This window comes from Cuculus canorus, chromosome Z (genome assembly GCF_017976375.1).
Source record: "Cuculus canorus isolate bCucCan1 chromosome Z, bCucCan1.pri, whole genome shotgun sequence".
Lineage (NCBI taxonomy): Eukaryota > Metazoa > Chordata > Aves > Cuculiformes > Cuculidae > Cuculus > Cuculus canorus.
In genome coordinates this window covers 1,366,055-1,392,017 of record NC_071441.1, presented here as the reverse complement: position 1 = coordinate 1,392,017, position 25,963 = coordinate 1,366,055, and the positions used below count along the sequence as shown (strand labels likewise).

Here is a 25,963-nt window from a genome sequence, read left to right as displayed (position 1 = left end):
AGCCTTCCTTATAGCAATTTTCACTATAATTGTAACACGCTTTCTGTTTTTAGAGTATATTTCTGGACTAACAAGTTCCAACTGGCTTTAAATGGGATATTTGACAATTGTAAGGACAGGGATTTAAACCAAAACTACTAAAGAGCAATACAGATTCCAGAGTATGAAACTCAAAAAAAGTCTTCCTCTGTGACCTATAGAAAAAGAATTACTTTTGTGACTTGAAATATAACATCGATCATTACTAGCTCGGTGTAATTTGTTGATTAAGCCTACTTACAGACCAGTAGAAAAGCATACCAAAAGAAACTGGGAAAAAAAAGAATCAAACTACACGTTCTCTCACAACTGACAGCTTGGGTGGCATGTGATTTAATCATTACAAACCAGAGAAATCCAGCCAGCTGAACAGAATTTTACTTCTGTGTATTTGCAAGAGAAACTAACAAGGTTTCCTCATTCTCACAATTTCATACAATGCAGTTGTGGCATGAGACAAACAGGTGAAAGTTGCTTCAAAATACAGAGTGTGAAAGTAGCAATACATAAATAGCACTGCTTTGTTTAAAAATATCCCCATATTTTTTCCCAAGAATGGCTAAGCTAGTAGGCACCACGCTGTACACTAACAGGAACACCAAAACAGCCCAAAAGCAAGGAAGAACTATTCTTATCTTCTCCCAAGATACATTCTTCCTCAACTTAGTTCACAAACGACAAAAATGTTCCAACATAAACTTAAATAAAACTAAAATATTTTAAAAAGACCCTCCTAAACCAATTTTGCCTTTATCTAATTAATTTGGCTTCTAAATATCTCTATCACTGACAAAGGCCTAAATGAACTTGTTGAATTTCTGGAGCAAGAACTCCATACATATACTTACTGCCCACCACTGAAATGAAACATCAAGTCAAAAATATGCAATATGCTAGACCACTAAACCTGCAAGTAAACTGTATTCTATCCAACAGAAATTAGTTCCGCTTTAAGACATTTGCAGGGCTAATGTGCCATAATAATTTCTACTATTTGTCAACAGTAAAGTGCTGAATTATATTAATTACCTGAATCGCACTCACATTTATGATCTCCATTTATAGGTTTCTTATCAAGTCAAAAGAGCCCTTTCTGTTGTAAAAGCTAAGCTGTTGTGCAAATATTATAAAAATAGGTACTTTAATTAGAAGCTCTATACACAACAGAACTCCGGCTTTTTTTTTCAGTACAGCTGACATAGTAGAGATGAAAAGTCCATGCAAGTATTTATAAAGATATTTAAAATGAAGAGAAAAAGGACACTGCTACAGAACTTCCAAGACCCTGGCATACAGCCACTTACTATATTAGATGATGTCTAGATCTGGACTGATAAGCATCATGCCACCAACATGCTTTAGTTTCTTTTGTAGCTAAAACGGATTTGTAAATTTTAAACTATAGCATACATTTGATCTATTTCTCATTAAAGTGTATCATTAAGTTTGAGGTTAAACTTTGAGCAAACTTCACATCTAGTCACATAACCAGCACAAGCAAGACATTAGTGCAAAGGGGAAGGTGTCAGTTGTACACAACGAGGACTCTTCCCCTAACTGTGTGATGCAATGAAACAATTTTAGATTTAAAGTTCAAATGGACTACAACGAGAAAAAGCAACATCCCTGAAGGTATTCAAGGCCAGGATGGACAGGGCCTTGGGCAGCCTGACCTAGCGGGATGTGTCCCTGCCCACGGCAGGGGGGTTGGAACTAGATGATTTTTAAGTTCCCTCCCAACCCAAACTATTCTATAATCTTCTTCTCCCTATTTAGGACAAATTTCCAGAGTATCAAAAGGAAAGCAACCTCAGTTACAGCAGTCAAAAAGGTCAAATCCAAATTTGGAGAGCTGATACGTAACTCCAAAATTCATCATGCTATGAAGACAACATTCTCAAAAGAGCTCCAAACAAACTGCAAAACAAAATCAGCATTTAAGTTGAAATTGGCCAACTGCTGCATAGAAATATGCTCACACACAACAGTCATGTTCAAGCCAGTGCATAGAGAATATAAAAGCACTTATGGTATTTGCAAATGTTAACAAGTCCATACAACTTGTACAGTTTAGCAATGAGTCCATAGAAAAAGAACAGAGTAAGAGTAGAAATGCTCAAGCAAAACCAAAAAAAGATGAACTTCCAACTGTATAAAATCCACATAACAGTTATAGTAAAAAGACATTAGTGGAAAATACTCAACTCAGTCCCAAACACCCAACAGGCAAGTAAGAACAGAACAGACAAGCCTTTGGCAGACAATCTTAGGAGTCTAAATATGGCATAACATTTCTAAATAACCCACAAAATATATTATATGGCATATTCATATTAAATACTGGGTAACCAGCTCTGCAGATCTGACGCTAACAACACTTTAGCCAATGAGAGCAAGATGGAGCAAGCTAAGGGAACGCTGGTGTATCACAACAGTGCTCAAGGGACATATCACCAAGTCGTGCTTCAAAAACAGTACTCTGGGACTCCATACTATCATCTATGGAGCAAAACAAAGTTCTCTAGTTTTTCAGGGATGTGCCCTGCGTAGAATATGTTATAATTCACTATTACACGAGCAGCCAGACACTGCAATGTAGTATGATTTATGGGCTGGATTAAATTTTTTGCTATTTCCTTCTCATCTAGCAAATCACTAGCCGTTTGTTTATGCAAGTTCGTGGCATCGAAGTGTGAACCTGACTTGATAAGAAGATTCATGATGTCTGGATTGTTGTTCAGTGCAGCAATGTGCAAGGGACTGTTGTTATCAGAGTCTCTGACATTCACATCAGCACCACATTCCACCAGGATAGCCGTAACTTGTAGAGAGGGGAATTTACAAACTGGGTAGCGACCCACACATGTAGTATTACTGTCAACAGCAAGATGAAGAGGACTGAAGTTATTCTTCCCTCTAGGCTGAAGCTTAAGAAATTTGTAAATAGTCTGTTTCTTAAAATGTTCCTGTTCCGAGCTGCAAGGTACCTTCTCCAACAAGCAAATTAAATGCAAAATAATGGAAAGGGCTTTGTTCAGCTGTATTGGATCGGGAGGACACTGGGTTTGCTTCATGGCCCGTTCTATTTCAAGAACGCTTTTGCACAATATCCCCATGAGATCATCAAATGTGACAGTAGTGCCTAGCAGGCCTTTTGCCCTATCCTGCAGCATGAAGGAGAAAAGTTCAGCAAATGATAGTAAACTGCTGGCTGTCATAGGGCTCAGTGGATCAAGATTGCGCTGCTGCATGTCCAAAGCATATTTCCATAAGTTGATACAACGCTTGAAGTTTCCAGAGTCTGCATAGACAGCACCTCTGTATCTAATATAGTAGGATGTATCTGGGTGAGACGGGCCAAGAATACGTTCTCTGATTAATAGTGCTTGCATTCTCATTTCATCAGGGTCTGCAATAAGATTTTCTAGCTCTTCTGAGCTATTTACCTCTTTAGCATAGTCATATGCCATAATGAGTGTTTGTGGCACAGGTTTGCTCAGGATATTATTCCTATCACTGTACCTCATTTCCATAGCTCGCTTCCAGTATTTCAAAGCACCAAGCAGATCTCTCTTTTTGTCCACAAATGTCGCTCCTAGAAGTTCTAGAGCATTTATGCGCTCAGCCTTACTGGTCTGCACGTGCTGGGTCAGAAAGTCGACAATATTTGTGTGGCCTGTCACGCTAGCTGACAGAAGGGGAGTCATTCCATAACCGTCCTTTTCCATTTTAGCACAATACTTAAGAAGCATCTTCATTATCTCCAGACTTCCAGATTCCGCACAGTCATGTAATGCAGTGTTTCCTGCAAGAGAAGAAAAACAATCACACAACTCATAATCAAATTCTAGCCCAAACACCACCATGCTCAAGGGTTAAAAAATAGTTACATTAATATTTTAAAAAAATAGCAGTTTTGACATCAATGGACGATAAAAGGCTTAGTTTACAAGTCAAAATAGTCAAGATCTGATTAAAATTAAATATCAAGGCTGCCAGAGAGTTATACAAATTAAAACGCTTCATATTGCCTGAAAGAATTAAATATGTTTTACAAGCCTTTTTGTCTCATTATTAGAAAGAAGAGAATCACAATTGAATTCTCCACTCTATAAAAGCACAGGAACAAGTGATTTCATTGTGTCCAAAGTCAAGCAAGTGAGGCAGAAGACTAATTTGCCTGGACAGAGAATGCCTTGTGGAGAGGAAAAAGAAACTGCACATGCTCTGGAAGCAAGGTCAGGCTTTGCAGGAAGGCTACAGAGCTGTGTTTTGTATACGCTGCGAGAAGACATGAACAGCCAAAGCTCGACTACAGATTTAACTAGTCAGTGTTCTATCAAACAAGGACTTTTTAAAAGCAACAAGCGGTCTAAAGAAAACATCTGACCAATACTTGTTGAAGACAGTCACCTGACTAACAGGAACAAAGCAAAAACAGAGGCATTCAATGCTTTTTTTTTTTTTTTCACCTTGGTCTTTAATAATGCTGATGGAACTTGTCCTGACTTAAATCAGAGGACTACAAATAGGGAAACAGTGACTTTCCATTTGTGGACACTGAAATCGTAAGGAACTGGCTGTACCAGCTGAATGTTCGTAACTTGATGGGTCCTGATGAGATTCACCCCACAGTACCTGAAGGAGCCAGATGACGTTACGGCAGGACCCCTCTTGATCGATCACCTACCAAAGATCTCAGGAGTCTGAGGAGGTTCCCACTGACTGGAAACTACTTCAGTTTATAAGAGGGACAAGAGGGATGAGCCAAGGAACTACAGATCTGTTAGTCTAACCTCAGTTGCTGGAAACAAATATGACAAAGATCCTGCTGGGTGCTACTGAAAGACGTTTTAAAAACAATGCAATCACCAGGCACAGAGAACATGGGTTCACAAAGGGGAAGCTCTGCCTAACTGATCCGACATTCTTCTAGGGTAAGGACACGGGTTGAGGGAGGTTGCCACTCTACTCTGCTCTTGTGAGACTTCACCTGGACTACTGCATTCTGTTAGAGAGTCCTCAGCACAGGAAAGACATAGATCTGTTAGAGTGAGTCCAGAGGAGGGCATGAAGATGATCTGAGGGATGAAGCACCTCCCATACAAGCACAAGCTGAGAGAGTTCGGGTTGTTCAGCCTAAAAAGAAGGCTCTGGGAGACCTGAGAGCAGTCTTCCAGTAGTTAAAGGGGGCCTACAGGAAAGCTGGGGAGGCGTTCTTTATCAGGGAGTGCAGGGACAGGACAAGGGGTAATGGTTGTAAGCTGAAAGAGGGGAGATTTAGATCAGATACTAAGAAGAAATTTGAGAGGTGAGACACAGGAACAGGTTGTTCAGAGAAATCATGAATGCCCTGTCCCTGGAGGTGTTCAAGGCCATGTTGGATGAGGCTTTCAGCAACCAGATGTAGTGGAAGGTTTCCTTGCCTATGTCAGGGAAGTTGTAACTGAATGATCTTGAAGGTTCCTTACAACACAATCATTCTATGGTTAGGAAACATTTGTTTACCAGGAGTGTGGTCAAATACATGAACAGGCTTTCTAGAGAGGTAGTCAATGCCCCAGGCCTGTCCGCACTAAGAGACATTTGCACAGTGCCCTTAATTTTACTTTTGGTCAGCCATGAATTGGTAAGGCAGTTTGGCTAGATGATTGTTGGAGATCCTTTCCAACCAAAACATTCTATTCTACTCTAGAAGGAGTTTCTGTCTCTTTCAAGTATGAAATCAAAACTTAAGCTTGCTATCTCCATGTTGATACCCTTTTCCCTTCTTCCCTTGCCAAACTGCCCTTTCCCTCTACCTCCAGCAATATAAATATAAAAAAATAATGAGATTTGTACAAAAATTAAAGCTGGGCTAACTCAGCATTGGCTTTGTTTCCCACTAATGCCACCTGTTTGAAAATCCTATTCACAGAAAGTTAGAAAGCAAGCATTGGACACTGCAGTTAATATTAAACTATTATTCTTCAACTAGATGAAAAATGTAGCTTAACTTCAAATACAAGCACTTCACTGGAGAAGGAAAAAGATTGAGTCAAACTTTCGTAGTCCCCTCCCAGCAAAACAAAGTCTCTTACGTGGTTTTAAAAGTACCCAATTTAAATATTGCTTGTTCTTTATCATATATTATACATACTACAGATTCAAACAAAGGAAATTTTCAGCCTCTCATTAAGTTAATACATAACTTATTAACAGAAAGCTCATGTAAGAATCCTCCCACTGCCCAAATTAAGATTTCTTACATCACTGGCCCTGCAAATTCCAGTTAACTGACCATCTAATCACCAGTTTCAATTACACTGTCAGCAAGCTTCCACATTCACAAATGAGACCTTCTTACCGAAGGATTCTCTACTCACTCATCGACATCACATTTGGCTTTTAAAAGTTAAGAAAGAAGTTTCCTGAAACTTCCATATTTTCTTTTTTTTTTTTGGTAGGCTTTTTTTCAGTGTCACCAAGACAGTGATTTACAATGTACTTATTTGTTGTATTTCTAGACTTGAACAGAACTACAGGGGTGAGGGAACCAAAGCAGCCACCTGAAATCTTCAGCCCATGACTGGGATAAGTATTTGTAAATATATAGTCTACTGATGGAAACAGCTTCTGTTTATCTTCATGCAGTTTAATTTTTTTCCAGGTCCTGATCTCTACAAGGTGCAGGCTGCTCTTTGTACTAATTGTACTAAAGTATTTAGCTAATGAAACTCAAATCAGAAGTGTGTCCAAGACCTGTCTTTAAAGCTGAACACTGTACGAAAGCTAAAATGCAGACCAAGTTTTCCTAATACGGTCCTTTTGCCAAGAACGTATTGTTTACACCATCTTAAATACAACAAAACCAAAACCAAATAATCTGAAGTTAGCATTATATATATATACACACACACACACACATATAAATACCAGGAAAAAAGATTCATACTTACTAAATACCCTTCAGAAAGAATTTTTATTATTCCATTTTCATTTCAACTATAAGAAACTAACACAGGTCTAATTTGAATTCAAATTTTGTAATTTTCAATTAGAAATTGTCTAATTTGACAATTTCTACCTTTTACATATGCAACCACATATCACACTTACCTTCCTTCTAATAGGATACAGTAAGAGGATATACAATCGAACAAAAAAACACCAAAGCAAAATTCAGAAATACCTGGTCAAACTGTAATGCGGGTCCTCTACATTCAATACCCACTTGTTGCAAGCAGATCCACACAGGTTAGGTGCAGAATGTAGAATTCTATTCTGTGACTTGAATTAGTTGACTATTGTATGGTAGCTTCCTTTTATCTTCTGTTGAGAAGCCACTGAGTCAAAAAACATTCACCCAACACTTCGGCAAGTTTTGGTATGCGGAAAAAGAAGTATCTAGAGACTCAGACTCTATTTAGTTGAAAATTTTCTAATGGGCCTTGGTTTTCCCCACTAGTAACCCAATCATGCCCTGGAGGCACGTGGTTTAGTGGTACACAGGAATGGTTAGACTCGTCTTTTCCAACCTATGATTCTGTGATTCCCTTCTGACTCTTTCCTTATAATGTTTCACTTCTCAAAACTTTACACTGGTCTGCAGCTTTTTTCTCAAACCTGTTTCTGGGCCATCTTAAGAACTGCCAGCACACTTCAAGGCCTCCTTGTTGCTCCCAATGCCAGCAACCAGAAAAATTGTAAGCAAGAATTGTAAGAAGAATTGCAGTAAGGAAGAATGGCAGTTATTTGGGAGAAACAGAGTCCCAATCCTTGCTCACCAGATACCAACATTTAGCTAACACACTGATCAAATTCATACAAAAGATGTGTAGAAAATTACTTTCAGAAGCTTATGACTCAGGTTTAACAGGTTTTTGCAATTACAGCAGAGATATGAACATGTTTTGTCCCCTCCAACCAGTATTCTAAGTTCAAGTTCTAAATATTTTTAAAAAAACACGACAAAATATCAGACTGTTTCATTAACAGACAGTGAACTCACTTTGAAAAATATTCCTTTCTTGAAACACTTATGAATAGTGGACAGTTATTTTACCATCATTTACTAACGAATAAGCTGAGGAAGACACTCTGACACAAAGTAGCACATGACATTAAACCTTAGATCAAGATTCACAAAACTAAATCCAGTGCATGCAATGGCAAGTGATTTTCAATCCTTAATATCTCAGGCAATTTTTATCCAAACAGAGTACGTTAAGTCAGTTACAGGTCTGGCCACACTGCAGTCTCTTGCCAACAAAATTTCCAATCACATGAACTGATCTTTAGCCAAATATAGATGGCTTAAAAGTTTGGCAAATTTGGCACAGTTTAGCAACTATAATGGTTATAGAACATGTTCTAATGTGTCACAGCAAGACAAGGCTCAACTTGATCACTTCAATCAGCACGAGCAGATGTGTTCAAATACAGACATTTTCCTACCCTCAGCTGGAAAATGCTGGTGTGTGCCAGCCCACAATATATTGTGAAGTAGTTTTTAGCTAATAACTACCTCTTCCCAAAGATCATGTCTATTCTCAAAGGAACCCATTTTTTTTGCTGGTAGAAGATGTGAAACCAAACACACCAGAGATCCTCAAAAGCCTTTCAGAAAATGTTCTGCAGGATTGCTTTGAATGTTGGCAGCATTGTATGCAGCTGTGTGTCAGCTTGGAAGGAAACTGTTTCCAAGGTGGTAGTAGTTGATTTTTTTAATTTGTTAAATAAAAAGAATTACAGGCACAGTCTCACTCTTTTTGTGTCAGTCCTTGTCTATGGAATGACACATCAATACTGAAAAATCCACACAACTTTAGCTTGTCCACTGTTCTGGGCAAATTAAGGTCCAATTCAACAGCCTATATGTCATTAGTTTACAATGTAGCTATGAAGAACACATGGAAATATGCTTGAGATTCCAAGGAACTTCACTACTCTGTCCAACTAGATCTCCTTAATTTAAAAAAAGGGCCTGTTTTTTTAATTTGTATTACAATTACTTACTTAAGCCTAAACAGCTGTTACTGACAGCATATCAAAAGTAGCGTAACCTTTTAGCTGCTTATACTGTAGTAGCTCTTGGATTTAAAAGAAGCTAGGTAAAAAATACTGAAGGAAGGCCTCGCCCACTAGTTTTTAGTGGCTATGCCTCACTTGACTTTGACTGGATCAAACAGGTACAGGATTGGGAAGGAGACGTTGTAAGAATACCAAATTTCCATGGACTAGAAGTGGGCACCAGCAGACAGTTGAGAGCTGCCAACTTAAAAAGCCATAGCGCCTGGCTTTAAGAAATAATATTACCAGCCATCTACACCTAAAGTAGTTAGGTGTAGATAAAGTGTTAAATCTGAGAAAGAACTTGAAAAAAAAAAATGGCAGTGGCTTTAATATAAAAATCAAAGTCTACATACCACATATCTGAACTGTTCAATTCCTGGCCAAGAAGCATTGCAAATCCATGACTATTCTGTGAATTAACTCATCTTTTTCAGGAACACCATATTGCCTACACTGACAGGAATAAGCAATGGCTGAATACGATTCAACAGTTAATTCAATTACTGTAATGTTATTTATTCAGTAGCAAACTAAAAGTCAACATTCTATCTACTGCTATACTGAAAAGGGAAAAGGCCAAAAATAAGTAAATGTACTTTGAAAATCATTCTCCTCAATAGGCAGTTTTCCAAGGGACATATATGAACCAGTTGGCCAAATCAAGTTATTTTTTAAAGGTGTGAAAGATTATTTCAAAATAAGTTAAATTTTCTTAATCCATTTTTAATTCCAAAATGTTCTGCAGGAATTTAACCACATATAGACAATCACTAATGTTACAACAGCATGAAAGGCTTGTCGTTCTTGCATAGAAACAATACTGGACTGCAAAAATTTTGGTAGTAGTGGTACTTCTCTGCTATAAACTGAGTCCCACTATACCGTATTCCTGATACTCCTTACAAACTGCTTCTTACAGTATTGAACTTTAGTATTCACATTACATAACTTCCCTCAATTAAAAACCAGCAACAAATAAACAGAATAACACCACCTCCAGTTCTTCCAAATCTTGCAAAAACAAATCAAGGAAAAGAGTATGGTCAGTTGGCACTGTAGCTTCATGTTATTTTTTTGTCACTATCCTCCATGGTACAAATGTGGTACAAATACACACAACTGCTTCATCACAGAAATAATTCTCTAACTATCCAGTGTTACCAAGAACTCATCAGAGTGGGGGGTGGGCATCCAACTTCATAATGAGGCCATATATTTCTATGTCAGAAGCAAGTAATTCCCAAAATAGACTGGTAGCTTGTGACATGGGAACAAAAGAAAGTGAAGCAATGACAAGAAGTTAATCTGACTTGATTTGCAACCAATTAAGTAAATCCACCTCCTAACACTTACAAAACGCTTGATCAAATTTCTGGGTAGTAAAACTTACATTAAAATTTAGTATCAATCTGATATCATATCCAGGATCTTTAAACATAAGAGAAAAAAAGAATCCATTTAAATGACTGATCAGTCTGTAAAATTAACCACATGTACTTATTCTTGAAGCCTTACAGATGAAATCAATCACTTTTATAAAGTTATCCATGTAACATTTATTTTTTTCTAATAGAGAATTTCAAGTAATTAACTATTCCAAGAGTTTTAGTGTGTTTTTTTTTTTTCAAAAAATGTATTGCTACATAAATAGAAACCTGGGCAGTGCACAAGAAAACCATAGAAAAATACATCCCTATGCTTCATAAGCATGACAAAGAAAAACTAAAGGCATTCTTCCCTTTAAGAAGAAATAAAGATTGCAAAGAACTAGTAATCAAAACAAGTTATTTTAACCCAGTTTCCATATTCTGTAATGGAATAATTGCTCCCTTGCTTTATGAAGTACTTCATGAGAACTTATCAAGAATACCAATAAAAAGCATGCTGTTAATCAATAAATTTCAACACAAACCCCTTTTTGTTGTTTAAATTCAAGAATCTATTCATTTAAACTGTCCTATTTTATTTACAGTAATACCTACTGCAGTTCATTTTCTACATTGCATCACGCACAAAATATCTACAAAATGCAGTGCACTGTGCCATGCAATACCAACTAAAAAAAGGAAAAAAAAAAAACCAAAGCAAAATAAAGGACACAGAACACTTTTAGAGGGAGGATTTATACACAAGGGGGGGAAAAATGAAAGGAAAAAAGGAGCTTTGTTTTTTTGTTCCATACTTCCCTCACCAAAAGTTAATCTGGGCAAGCAGACAAGACAAAAAAACCTGAGAAGAGAACAAACCTGTCAGACTTCTTAATGTTTACTGCAAGAGAAAACGAATTATTTTTAACACATACTACTAAACCACTCATCATAGAGTAAAAAGTGTGAAACTCTGCAATCCCACCATTCCTAGGTCTGCCAAGTCTGTAAAAGGGTTTTTCCCCCCTTAACAGCAGGTTTGTGTGTTAAACTTTCCAGTACCCCACATAAACGACAATCCTGAAAAGCTCTAACCCCTGGTACAGTACTGTTATACATATAACCTCGATACAGTACCCACAGAGACTGCCGTCCATATGCTTCTATACTTCCCAAAACGAGGAAGCAAACTCAACAAGCCTTGTCTCCATATTATTTTACAAAGCTATTCTAATCAAATACTGTGCCAGTAGAATCTAAGAACAAGAAGATTTTGAATCACAGTGTTATTTTGCATTTTCAGGAGATACAAGTACCTCCAATTGCAATGGTAGTACAGAGGATAATAGACGACAAAGAATCAGGGCTTGCAACCAGGCATTTCTGTGCAGACTTAAAGGAACACTTAGTCCAGCAGGTCTTATGAAATTTTCTAATACACAGAAAAATTAGTCTTTTGTCTAGCAGATGAGTCTGCTAACAACAGAACGAGGACAGAGTTAGCAAAGACCACTAGTGGAAACCATTAACATCACCCCGAAGAGAAAGAGACCACACACCATGGAGCAGAGCAGTGGAACGCCTTACAAGCCGTGTTCAGAAAAAATAGTTGCCTTTCAAGTAGATATTTTGGAAAAAGAATTTGTTTTCTCTGTGACATTACATTCAAGCCATTCTGGTTACCAAGACCTGCATACTTTACCTATAATTTAGCTCACTGATTGCAGAAAGGAAGGAAATAAATCTCTGTTACTGCAGCAAGTCTGGTAGAGGAGGATAAAGCATAACACAAACTTTCAAAACATGCACTGAAAATCTTCAGAATACAAGATCGAAGTGTCCTAGCTGGAATTAGAACAGAAGTAAAAGTTCACTTTAAAATGGATGGCATGCCAAGTAATTTTATTGGGGCAATTATATGAAATATTTTATTTTAAACACAAAATTCAACAAACACAGGCCCAGGTATATCCCCAAAACAGCCCTAGTCTGTAATTTGAAGGCCCAAAGACTGCTAACACTTGAATTACAAGAGTAAGCATTTCCCACCCTACAACACAGCAGCCAAACAAGACTGTGCACTGACACAAACCAGCAAAACATCATATTCAACCAGAAGTCCATTCTGAAGGTGGTAAGGCAGCACCATTTTAACAACTGATCACTGGCAGGCTCCACAATGCAGCCTAATAGAAAACACAAAGAACATCTTCCTCATCCAGCACAAAGGTAGGTCTATGCTCCATTTGAGGTTTAGTTCTAGGGTCCTAGCTCCTCCTGAGAAATCTCAAGTTTCTGCTGCTTTAGTATTATACACACTTTTCTCCTTTAGAAAGTATAAAAGCTTTAAGATCTTTAAGTTTTAAGAGGATTTTTGTTCATTTTTGAAAAAAACAACCCAACCACAACTTACCATTTAAGATATGATTATATACCCAAGTGAAACTTACTAGGCTTTATTTTTTTATCTGCAGCTTCTTAAGCTATGAATAACTTACTGGAGAAGCTTCTAAATTAGAAAAATGGTGAATTATTTAATTTTGCAAGTGCTGCTTTGGCTACTTTTTGCTTTTCTACAAAAAAATAAAAAATGTAGCTACAAGTATCTTTGCTGTTGTCCACAATTCTAAGCAGAAAAAAACTACCTCTACCTGCACTAGGTCTCAGGTTTTCCCTGTCACGAACACTGTCCATGTAACACAAAATATTCTTTAAAAAATCTTTTGCCTACATTTTTGTTGCCTATGTGCTTCATAAAGGTTCCGGGAAAATATGAAAGTTCAGATATAAAAAACAATAGAAACAAAAACAATGAAAGCCTCATGCTTTAAATTCAGAACCACTGGCCATCTTTCACAGTACAGCACTTATTTACCCCTAACATCTTGTTACCACCTCCTTCACCACCATCTCCAGTGAGCCAGGCCTACGCTCCACCTTGGTGTTGCACCTTACCTGACTCAGACTCTGAAGTCTTTATCAACATCTTAATCCTTTCCTGTCTGTGCTTTTGCACTTCCACAACTTTCTTTTCAAAACCTCCGCAGTCTGAACTTCTGAGGTCCAAAATTCAGTTGCAGGATTCTGCCTATATTTTAGCAGGATATCACCACATGTTTTCACCTGCTCTTTCATGCTCTCCCTGCCACAGCTGTCATCCTGACTTTTAGATGCCCATACCCTTACTTGTTTTCTCATCTCCAAGTATTTGGATTTTTCTCGGGAACTGTTAACACTTCAAAACATTTTCATATCCTTCCCAGCTCTGGATTTTACTGCTTTTTAAAATATGAATAAAGTTCTGCCTTGCAATACGGAAATCTGATGGAAAAACACAAGGAATAGTTGAAGTAATTTTGACCACTCCTCCACGGGTTTAAGAATAATACTGAGAAAGGAAGCTATTGTAATCTCCCACAACAGCACCTCTACTCAAGTTATGTAGTTTTATTCTTATGAGAAGCATTGTAATTTTAAATGCAGCAAAATTTACAGTAGCGGAAGCTTTCACATCTCTCACAAAACAGTAGGCTTCTCCATACATGGCTCAGGAAGGGATCTAAAAAGACAGAAGGATAGCAGAGCACTCAAGTTCTGTGTACCTTCCAACCACAAGCACAGACAGCACCACGACAGGAGTAGTAGAAAAGCAAATAATAGGTAGACACTGGGGTGGAACATGACAGTGTAGAATGAAACCAGGTGGAAATAACTAAGTTTGAAATTAATAGCTACCAAACATTCTTCCAAAATAAAGTGAAAGAGGGTTAGTTGAGAGCCTCAGCCACTGCAATTCTTAGTGATACCAGTTTTGTTCAGTTCTGCTGACTTTCAGTTTCAGGTTTTACAGTACTTACTTTCTCCACTTCTTTACCTCACACTGCTTATTTAATAACTTCACAGATCAACCTGTTTCAAGACGCCAAAAAGTATGTTAATGTCATATCAGAAGGAATCTCCACATACAAAACTGTATTCCGCATAGCTGACCAGTAGGTATTATGGATACAGAACCATTTGTACACATGGCAGTTCAAAATAAAATTAATTTTAATGACCTAAAACACATCCAACTAAACTTTTTTAACATTTTAAATAAGGATCAGTTACACCTTATGAACCTTTCCTCATGCGACTAGTTGTGAGTCACACATAAAATAAAGGAAGCAAAGAGAGGAAGGAATTAAGATAATGGAGAACCTGAGAGGAGAATGAGAATCCTCAGGAGCGCACGGCTGCTGCTCAGTCGTTCAAACAAAGACAAATAACACTAATGCACTAGTAAAATGAATAGTGAGGATCAGTAAAGGAAAGCCTACTCCACCAACTCAAAATGAGAGGGAAAAGAGCTTCAGAGATCTATCTTTTCCTCTGTTACATCAGATATTCAACTGCACTGCTCTGTTCGTACCTATAATATAAAGCGATTGGTTTAAAACTAAAAAAACAATATGCACTTTATATTTAGCTTGTTATTCCAAGAACCCTGTCTAGAAAATGACTTTTTTATCCTATCACAAGTCCACGATGATTCATAAGCAACCTGAAATCCTTACAAAGGAAGATTTATTTTGCTCTGCCCACTGCTATGACAAATCTGTAGTTTAACTCCCTTTACATTAAACCCACACATCTGCATGATTCGCTGAAAAAAGGCATATTTAACTGAATAGCTTTTCATTAATCTCATATTTGGCATTTACAAGGATTATACAATAATCTAGACACAAAGTATAATTTAACAGAAATAACTGTAAAGTGTAGTATAGCAGAAGCAGGAAGTAAAATTATGTTACAAAAGGGTTTATTAGCAGATTAGATATATATATATCTATACACAAAAAATTATATATATATATATATGTACACACACGCGCATATATATAAGAAATAGGCTGCTGAAACACAATACTGGCTCAGTGAGCTTAAAATTAACTGTAACCTGAAATAATTGGTGTGCTTTTCAGGCAAATATCACACCCACACACAAGTCTGAGATGTAATAAAAACGCCGGTGGTTAAACCAAGAAGTGTATATAATTATGATCACAGCAAAAACTGACAGCAATCTTCACTTTGAATGATAACACCAGGGTAATTGTAAACAGGGCCAAAAGATGCACTGTGCACTACTAGCAGCCCTTCTCTTGGGATCACAGTCACCTGCACCTTCATTTCTTTAATCCTAATATATGTTTTTGTTTACAAACACTGAAAAAATTATTCAAGAATTCGCAAGGAAGAAAGGGTGAAGAGCAAAGAGGTTATTAATTTCCAATGTAAAAAGCAATGTTTCTCCTTTACCCATCCTCCCTGATATGACTACGGCACAGATCAGTTTTACGTACAGCACATTCGGTGTGTTAGAAAGCAGTATGAAAACCAAGAATATATGCTTATACGTTTGAATGTTACTACACCAGACTACTATAAAGAGGAGTTCTCAGCAAGTTTATTATCTCACACATGCATAAATGTGGCATTTAAAATGACTTAAGACTTTTTAAGAATCAGCGGTTTAGGATTAAAATGTACCAATTTAGAATGAAATTATAAAAGCTGCGTTAACAAGGGTGTACATTGACAAAAAAAAACAGTAAAAGAACATAGCTTAATACACTTTATCTATTACTCATGCAATATTTTCAGAGGTCAACCTCCTAAAGAAGGGTCAACAAGTAACACTACCCATATCCACCACAAGGAAAGTGAAAAAAATTAACTTACCTTTAACGCTTTTTCTGTTAACATCAGCTCCTTTTTCAAGTAAATACTGAGCAATTTCTTTGTGGCCTTTGTAACATGAGATCATCAAGCATGTATGTCCATGACGGTTTGATACCTCCAGGTCTGCTTTGTGCTCCACAAGATATTTTACTATTTCCAGGTGACCATCAAAACAGGCAGCTCTGAGTGGTGTAGAATTTGTCAGAGTTGTATTGTTGACAGATGCACCATGATCTAACAGACACTGAACCACCTTCAAGTGGCCAGCAGCTGATGCTGCCCATAATGGTGGAGCCCCCTCAATGGTCTCACCATCAAAATTTACTGAACCACCAACTTCTATAGATGCAGAGCAATGGTCTAACAAGTATTCCACCATGTCAAGGTGACCATAACGGGCTGCCATCAGAAGTGGCGTGGCACCATTGGTTTTCTCTGACATCAGTAGGGCTACCTCTTCTCTTGTTTTGCTTGCCAGTAGCTTGGAGAGGAGCCGCAGCTTCCCATCACGAGCTGCGTTGAACACTGCTGTCTTTAGATCCATTTAGTCTATACCTCTCTGCTTCTTGGAAAACACACCTGTCTCTCTTTCAGAGTCAAAAGCTTATTGGAAACGCACAGCCCAAACAGACAGTCCACAGCTTCTTCTCAGGTCAGTTTCATCTAGATGGGACAACATGGAGACTGTGAACAGGGTCCATACAAAGCACACGCTCGGCCTGTTACAAATCTACAAGAGAAAAGAACTCTGGATGTTTTCACTCCCTACTTCACAAACAAGTAACCACAACCGTGTTTTCCTACAGCTGCACCCAAACAACTCTCTGCTGCGGTGGCCGACCTCCAGCTGACCTCCATGGGACCCCCGCCCCCTGTCTGGCACCACCCCTCCCCACCTCTTGGCTGCTCGGTGGCTCCCGAAGAAACCTTTAGTGCGGAGGGGTCTAACCCTACCAGCGTGTTCTCCATACCAGCCTCAGAAAAAAACTAACAGCGTTTCTGTTTGCACCCCCGACTTGCTTTGAGTGGCTGCCTAAGGCAAGCGACCCCACTCCTCCAAGGAACTCCACAGACACAGGCCCCAAGGGGCAAAGCCAGGCGGGGAAGGTGGCAGTTTGGATGCGCCTCAGCCTGCCCTTCTCCCCCTCGAGACCCCCCCAGCCTGCCCTTCTTCCCCTCATGACCCCTCTCCAACCTCTCAAAATCCCCGAGCCTCCCCTTCCCCTCACGACCCCACTCATCTCCCCTTTCTCTCAGAACCTCTTTCCCTCGCCTTTCCCCTTCCCACACATCCCTCAGAACCCCCTTCTTCTTCTCTTTCTCTCACGACCCTCCTTTCCCTCCCCCTTCCCCATCTTCCCCTCACGACCCTCATCTCCCCTTCATCTCAGAACCCCCTTTCCCCCTCTTCCTCCCCTTCCCCTCACGACCCCCCTCTTCTCTCTCCTTCCCCTCATGACCCCACTTTTCTTTCCCTTCCCCTGATGAGCCCCCTTCTCCCCTTTCCCTCACGACCCCTTTCTTCCCTCTCTTTTCCCTTTCCCTCCCATCCCTCACGACCCCACTTTCCATCCCCTTTCTCTTCCCCTTGCCTTGACAAACCCCTCATCTCCCCTTCCTCTCAGAACCTCCCTTTCCCCTCACGACGCTCCTCTTCTCTCCAGGACCCCCCCCCCTTCCCTGACAATCCCTTCCCTCCCCTTTCCCGTTTCCCTCCCCTTCCTCTCAGAGCCCCCCTTCTCCCTCTCCTTTCCCTCCTCTTTCCCCCCTTTCCTCTGACAACCCTCATCTCCCCTTCCTTCTTTTCACCCCCACCTCCCCTTTCCCCTCCTTTCCCCTCACGACGCCCCTCTTCTCCCCTTCTACCTTCTACTCGGAGCTCCCTTTTCCCACTCTTCCCCCCCATAACTCCCCTTCCCCTCAAGGCCCCCCTTTCCCTACCCTTTCTCCTTCCTCTCACGATCCCCTTTACCCTCAAGACCCTCCTTTCCCTCTCCAGTCCCCTCACGATCCCCTCATTTCCCCTCCCCCTTCAGAACTCCCTTCTCCCCCTTCCCTTCACGGCCCCTCTCACCTCGCCCTCAGAGCCCCCCCTTGCCCCTTCACGACCCCCTTTCACCCCTCTTTTCCTCCCCCTTCCCCCATCCCCCTCACGACTCTTCTTCCCCTCGTGACCCCCCTCAACTCCTCTTCCCTTCAGAATCCCCCTTTCCTCCCCTTCCCCCAGAACCTCCCTTTCCCCCTTCCCCCTCCTTCCCCCTCACGACTCTCGTTCCCCGTTTCCCTCCCTTTTCCCTCTTCTCCCCTTCCCCCCCTTTCCCCCTCCCCCTTCCCTTGACAAATCCCCTTTCCCCCTCCTTTCCCCTTCCCCCGCTCCTTTCCTTGACGAACCCCCTCCCCTTCTCTCCCCTCCTCTCCCCTTTTCCCTCTTCCCCTCCTCTCCCCTTTCCCCTCCCCTTTCCCCTTCTCCCCTTTTCCCCTCTCTCCTTCTCCCCTTCTCTCCTCTTCCCTCCCTCCTCTCCCCGTACCTCTCTCCCCCTGTCCTCCTCCCCTCCCCCCCCCCTTTTCCCCCTCCTCCTCTCCCCTTTTCCTGCTTATTTCCCTCTTCCCCCTCTTCCTCCCCCTCTCCCCTTTTCCCCCTTTCCTCTCCGCCGCTGCCGCTCTCACCTCCCGCCGCCCATGGCCTCCGGCCCCCGCCGGCCGCGCGCCCCCCGCGCGTGGCCACGCTTTAGCCCCGCCCCGGGCGCGGCCGGGCCAATCGCAGCGCGGCGCGGGGCGCCGTGGCCAATGGCGGCGCGGGGGAGGGGGCGGGACCGCGCTCTCGGGGGGAGGGGGGGGTGCGGCGCGGCCGCCAGGGGGCGAGCGGGGGGTGGGAGCCGCGGTTCTCACGGGCCGGGGGGGGAGCGGCCCCGAGAGCGCGGTGCCTGCTCTGAGACCGGATGATTTGTGGACGTGGCACGCGGCTCGCTGCGGGTTTAGCGCCTACAGAGGGACGGTGGGATGACGGGGTGGGTTGGGTGGGAAGGACCTCCAAGCCCATCCAGTCCCTCCTCTGCCACGGGCAGGGACATCCCGCTGGATCAGAGGCTCCAGCCCCATCCATTCCCATGGATATTTATCCCCATTCCCCCTCATCCTGTCCCCACAGCCTTTGTGAACAGCCCCTCTCCAGCTTTCCTGTGGCCCCTTCAGGTACTGGAAGATCACTATAAGACCTCCTCGGAGCCTTCTCTTCTCCAGGCTGAACAACCCCAACTCTCTCAGCCTGTCCTCGTAGGGAAGGTGCTCCAGCCCTCCGATCATCCTTGTAGCCTCCTCTGGACCCGTTCCAACAGCTCCATCTCCTTCTTATGTTGACAATTCTGGAACTGGACACAGTACTCTGGGTGGGGTCTGGACCAATGGGCTGAGGCCAAGGGGTGAGGTTTAACAAGGCCAAACGCCGGGTCCTGCACTTGGAACACAACAGCCCTGTGCAGCTCCAGACTTGGGGAAGAGTGGCTGGAGAGCTGCACAGGAGAGAAGGACCTGGGGGTGTTGGTTGACAGTGACTGAACATGAGCCAGCAGTGTGCCCAGGGGGCCAAGAAAGCCAACGGCATCTTGGCTTGTGTCAGAAATGGCGTGACCAGTGGGACCGGGGAGGTGACTGCACCCCTGTACTGGTGAGGCTATGCCTCGAATATTGTGTTAAATTTTGAGCCCCTTGCTCCAAGAAGGATGTTGAGGCTCTGGAGTGTGTCCAGAGAAGAGCAACGAAGCTGGTGAGGGGCTGGAGAACAAGGGTTACGAGGAACGGCTGAGAGAGCTGGGGTTGTTTAGCCTGGAGAAGAGGAGGCTGAGGGGAGACCTCACTGCTCTCTGCAGCTTCTTGAAAGGAGGCTGTAGCAAGATGGGTGCTGGTCTCCCAAATAACAGGCGATAGGATAAAAGGAAATGGCCTCAAGTTGCACCAGGGGAGCTTCAGATTAGACAACAGGAAATTTTCTTCACCAGCCATTGAGCACTGGAACAGGCTGCCCTGGGAAGTGGTGGGGTCACCATTCCTGGAGGGGTTTAAAAGACAGGCAGATGAGGTGCTCAGGGATAAGGTTTAGTAGGGGACAGGTATGGTTGGACTTGATAATATCAAAGGTCTTTTCCAACCAAGCGATTCTATGATTCTACGTAATGTTTGGTTTATGCCTATAATAATAAAGAGGGAGGGAAAACCCTTAAAAAGCTGCACCCGAGTAAGTGAATGTAACTTCTGCTACCTCCAAGAATAGTGCGTACAAGTCTCAGACATGATATGCAGAAACAGAATCACAGAAAAGCTTAGGTTGGAGAAGAGCTTTAAGATTATCAAGTCCAACCATAAATCAGAGGTTAATGGCACGTTCCACCTGATATATGGATTTTGAGGGCCCTTCCTACAATTTCCAAACAAGGCCTTAACTCTCATGCTTCAAGTAATAAGCAGGTCTAAATAAGAGCAGCAATACTGAAGGCATTTAATTTTTCTGCAAAACAAACTTGGAGAAGACCAAGAGAGGAGACCCTTGCACCATGTGAGCTGACTAGGGGATGAAAACCTGTGCCCTGAGGCCGTGAAGCACTGATAGCACCTCTTCACCCTGCCTGAGCCTAAGAAATGTGTGGTCTGCATGCGGTGCATCACAAAACATCCTTCTCTCCCTGTGGAAAGTAAGCACCACGTTCCCTGGTCACATGCTCGAGCTGGGAAGATTGCACACATGGGTGTTAATGGACAGTAATTTGGACATTAATTTGCAGTGCTATCTAGTAGAATAAAAAAAAAATTAAAAACAACCCAAAAATCCCCCCAAACCCACCCGCCAAATAAAAAAAAAAGAGGAAAGCAATTCAACTTGAAATATATATAGAAGCAAATATATATATATGAAACAGGATGTCTATCACATGGATATATATGTAATGCATATCACAGCATGTGTTGCTGTTTGTCCCTTTCTACCCTGCACCTGCAAGATGGTACAAAGGCTGCCGATTGTTTTGTCTGGAAACCTCAGAACCAAAAAGACAAAACAAAACTGATGTGGATTTAGAGAAGAGCAATCAAAATTATTAAGGAGATGGTGGTATTAATTTATGGAGAGAGATCAAAAGATGTAACTGTGTGTACATTCTAAATTAGAAGTTAAGTGGGGGTAAGAAGAACACAGAACATTTTCAAGAGATGTGAGAGGAATAGAAGAATTAGTTGAAGAGTTATACAAGCTTTAATCAACAACAAACAGGAAGAAAATGAAGGGAGGCGAGTGCATGCTTAGCATCAAAAATAATATCCTGGTAGGGAGGCTCTGTCAAGCCAGAAAAATCATTTAGAAGTTGTGGGAGCTCATTGATGGAGTCCTTTGGGCTGTGGAAATTGTATCACATATAAATAAGGTACTGTAAGGAACAGTTCTTTGTTGAAGTGAACACTGAGATGATAATGTGATAACCCTTTTCCATTCTGTCTTGGAGTTTTCAGGGTGGGTGGTGTGTAGCAGGGTCAGCACTGATGGACCCGCAGACTACGGGGCTTCACAGTCGCCTGTATAGTGGCGGATACAGCAGTGCTTTCTACAAGCATCAAACACGGGCATGTCCCCACTCTCTCTCGGCTCTGAATTAGGCCAAGATCATGGGACAGGGTCTACGGGAGGAAAGCAGTGCAGTCCGGCCAGAGGGGAATGGGAACAGCTCCTGCAGGGACCTCCTGCCTGGACCACGGCAGAAGATGAATGCCAGGACAGAGGTGCAAAGTGCACCAGCAAGGAGTTTAGACACAGACTGCTGGACCATTGGGCTGCTTTTTTTTCTTTAACTAAAAATCTCTGTCTCCAGTGGCAAATAATAGATTTGCCTTGATATTTCAGAAATCTGCCTTAGTCACTAGGTCTAGGTACCCATTAATTAAGCAGAGAATTAAATTATTAAAGACATTTTACAGGAGTTATACTTCTAGAAGTGCCCTGCTGCCATCCTACTCTTTCATACTTTGCTATATGTATGTGTCAATAATTATTTAATTGTATTTATAGTTTACAAAGGCCATTCTCAGGCCATGAGTGGACTTCAGGAGGTCTGACAATGTGTCTGCATCCTGATGGCTGTTGTACATGTTCCAGACTTCCACGCTGCCCCACAGAGGCAGCATTTACTTAGCAGTGCCCGTCTCCAAAGAGTCACCAGGAACCACGAGTCTTGGTACAGACTTAGCCAGCACTTCTCCACTGTAGTTGTTTTCTGACTCCCAGAATGGGCCTAATCTCTTCTTGCCAGAGAGGAAAAGCAGATATTTTGACACAGTGTACCTGAAGCATTATGAAAAATAAGAGATATCAATTCCTTCTTTAAGATTTCAACTTTAATCATTTGTAGACAGCCAGTCTGGTGTGGGGATATGATGCCAGGGACAATTTCATCTGGCTTACCTTCTCCTCTCCAGTGGCCTCATTCTGGATATAGGAATAACAGGGAAGAGGGATGTTTTTGTTATATTGGGATTTTTGGTGGTGCCCCAGATCCAGCTCATGGCATTGAAAAGACCAGTTAGCCTTGATGCTTGATCCGTTTTGTGGTTTCCTTCCCCAAAATATACTCTTCATTTTTGAAAGCTGTGAATGGAGAACGATGTTAAGCAGAATAATAACATGTGTTGTGATGGCTTAGTTCTCACCTCAGGGTATTTTTGTCCTCACTGCTATTCACAGGAGACAACAGAAGGGATTTGTCACATACATGAGGGACTAACATCACCCTCCCCCCAAGATACCTATGGTTTGGTGTGGAGTGGTTCTCCCCTTGGCACCTGAGTCATCTCTCTGTGGCACTGTGTCACACGAACCAGTGTTTTGCTGTTGCATCCACAGTCTTACTTCCAGACTAAAGAAGGAATGTTCATTTTGTGTGCAAATAGTAATAACAAAAGGAAAAACTTGCAGGTCACAAGACAATGTGTGATGGAGTTCTTGTTCTGAACGAGCAGGAGGGTTTTCAGGACTGCCATTGATAACATTTTGGGAGACAAATTTTGTTTTCAGCAAGAGATCTTATTCTAAAGTGCTGTATTACTTAGTTTCAACCCTCCAGCTCTTTATCCCTGTGTCTCAAAGGACAAAAGAGGATGATGCAGAGATTGCTTTCTCCTCCAGGCAGGCTATGCACAGCAATACAGCAAATGGAAACCTCAGCCACATCTCAGTTGTTAGCTTTGGCACTAGAAACAATCTGTGTACATTAACATGATGATCTCATCAAATTTTTCATCCCACTTTTCATCATGCACTGGGCAGTATTCCCAGCAGGATTATACTTCTGATAAGCCCTGAGCTAACTCAGAAAACTTCGTGTTGCTTTTTTTCAAGGTAGACATGCACTCCAGCTGCTCCGCATTGTGTGTTTGGTGCGTCTTACCTAAACCAGCACCCGGGTCCTGCTCAGAGCTGGCTGAGAGTTAGGTCAGGAAGGGTACACCAGGTGTAAGATCAGGACTGGTCCCAGGAGGGGGAGCTGGGGCAGATGGCGAGCTGAGCAAAGGCTAAGGCACCTGTGAGCAAATGCCGGCATGTGAGCTGAGGCCAAATTGTTTGATAAACTTAAAAACCTGTTGAAGACCAGCCTGAATCCTAGGTCTTCCTTGAGGGGCTGTGACCACCAGGCGAGGAGGTGGTGATGGCAAACTCCGGTCATCTGCTGCCAAACTTAGCTTAGTAAAGCTGCTTCCTGGTTACTGGTGTTTGCCTATACCTCTGGCAATCCCACTGGTGGCACAGATGCCAGCAGTGATGCTGCCTGCGGTCACTGTCACTTGCTCTTACCCATGAACGTTTATGCTTTTTCATAGGAAGCAGAAGAACCTCTCGAGGACTGAGAGAGATACCTACCCTGGAAATGTCTGCACCCAGGGGCTGTGACACCTTCTGCAGCAATGGGAGACCTCTGCACCAAGTGAGCTGGCCAGGGGATGAAAACCTGTGCCCTGAGGCCGTGAGGCACCCCCTGCCTGAGCCCCAGCAACATCTGCATGTGTTCCATCACAAAACATCCCTCTCTTCCACAGGAAAGCAAGCAGCCCATGCCTTGGACACGATTGAGATGGGGAGATTGCACGCATGAGGTAATTGCATATTTAGGCTATGTCTCCTAAAATGTGATTGCTCACTTTAGATGGCTTTAGGGACCCAGAGGTTCAGCCTTTGGTCTAGAACTCCCACCCTTTGTATTTCAGTCCACTGTGAGTAAGACAGATGACAAAGTTTCTTCAACAGGCAACTCTTTAACTGGCAAGTCCTGCTTATATCGTCTTGTCAACAAAACTTTGGTTTATTCTTTTTTTTACTGTGTAAGCAAGTAAACTTGATACAGATTTGTGTTAAAATTGTAAGAGAGGTTACAAGCTGGCTGGGGATGTGAGTCTGCAGGAACTGAAAGGTTTGGGCAGGTTAGCTGAACCCCTGTGACCTCTCCTTGTCCTCTGGCACTTCAACAGCAGAAACCATCTGCAGCCCACATGTAGACACAGACTAAGACAGAGAAGTCTGGTCTGGGGTAGTACCTCTTTTCTCAAGAGGAAGTAAATGACTCTGCCTATTCACCCTGGAGTGTAAGGATGACATTTCATTTCCAGTGAAGTCAACTGAGTCAGGGCTTTACCTCCAGTATCCGTAACAATATCTAGCTGACTAATTTTCTCTTATTGTACTATGGGAACAGGGAAATAAGGAGGAAATGATAATCAGTTTGTCTGCATTTTGTAAAAACTTGAACAAATAACACTAATTTTATAGACTATTAAATTAAATATTTGTACGTATATATTTATGTATATCTATATAACTGAAATAGTTTCTACATTAACTTCCCTAAAATACACATAGTGGTTTAGTAATGGAAATATACCAGAGGAGACAGGTGCTATTCCACACGATGTGGGTTTTTCTAAAAGGTACAAATAAAAGAATTTTACATATATACTCGTGAAGAGAGTTTAGAGTTTTTAAACAGTCTAATTAACGTACATCTTTCCTGACCGTTCTGGTATTTGCTGTGCAAGCTGCAAAATTTACTTTCCTCTCTCTCCACTGCCCCTGGTGCTAATTCAAGAGGCTGAAAGTACATTGACAGAGGTTGCAATTTTCAGAAATCCAAAATTTGTGTTGGTAAAGTCAGTGGCAGTTGTGTGCCTAAATTTTAGGTCGTTATTTGCCAAGCTTGTGAAAGCTGAGTTTCCCTCCAAGAAGACAAACCCAATTTTCTTCCTCTCCTGCAATGCCTAGCATGCATCATAAAATACCTGCATGTCTCAATTCACACATCCAAAGACATCCCCACTAGCCAGAGCACAGCTACACATTGCCTCTTCAGTGACAACAGCCTGGCATTTCGGGAGATGCCGCCACAGCCTGCGTAACAGATCTTGAGCAGTAAAACCTGTAAATTTGACGTGGCAGAATTTAAATATAATGACAGAGTAACTGCCAGAGTAAAATTCTCTATCGAAGCAACATTTGCAGCTTCCAAAATAATGTCAGATTCATCAGTACAGTTGTTTTAAGTCAACAGTTGCCTAAGCTGTAGATAGAAAATGCATCAAAAATTAGCTTACCGTTAAAAATTTAGCTCACCATAATTCTGCTGTGCCATTATTAGGTGGTATCAGTTTTGTTCATGTTGCTAACCACGCTGGGGTTGAACCCTGCTATGCCATAGTGTGATCTTCTACCAGATGTAGAGTATGCACTGTGACTTTGCTTACAATCAATGGGT

At 41.8% G+C, this 25,963-nt stretch overlaps 1 protein-coding gene across 2 annotated transcripts; it reads right to left on the bottom strand.

Annotated features, from left to right (window-relative positions):
- Positions 1 to 1,806: 1,806 nt before the first annotated feature.
- Positions 1,807 to 18,920, bottom strand: FEM1C (fem-1 homolog C). 2 transcript variants are annotated; one of them, XM_054054880.1, is made up of 3 exons: positions 18,855 to 18,920; positions 16,188 to 16,917; positions 1,807 to 3,844 (listed from the first exon to the last, which is right to left on the bottom strand). In XM_054054880.1, the coding sequence occupies exons 2-3, from the start codon at positions 16,729 to 16,731 to the stop codon at positions 2,535 to 2,537; spliced, it is 1,854 nt and encodes a 617-aa protein (XP_053910855.1). In that variant the 5' UTR covers positions 16,732 to 16,917; positions 18,855 to 18,920; the 3' UTR covers positions 1,807 to 2,534. The 2 variants fall into 2 exon arrangements, with proteins under 2 accessions (XP_053910855.1, XP_053910856.1); XM_054054881.1 differs by lacking the exon at positions 18,855 to 18,920 and adding an exon at positions 17,084 to 17,192.
- Between the last annotated feature and the right edge of the window lie 7,043 nt (positions 18,921 to 25,963).

Coding starts and splice junctions, on each gene's coding strand:
- FEM1C (XM_054054880.1), bottom strand. CDS start 16,731: ATGGATCTAAAGACAGCAGTGTTCAACGCAGCTCGTGATGGGAAGCTG. Junction 3,845..16,187: donor TAACAGAAAAAGCGTTAAAG/GTAAGTTAATTT, acceptor CTTCTCTTGCAG/GAAACACTGCATTACATGAC.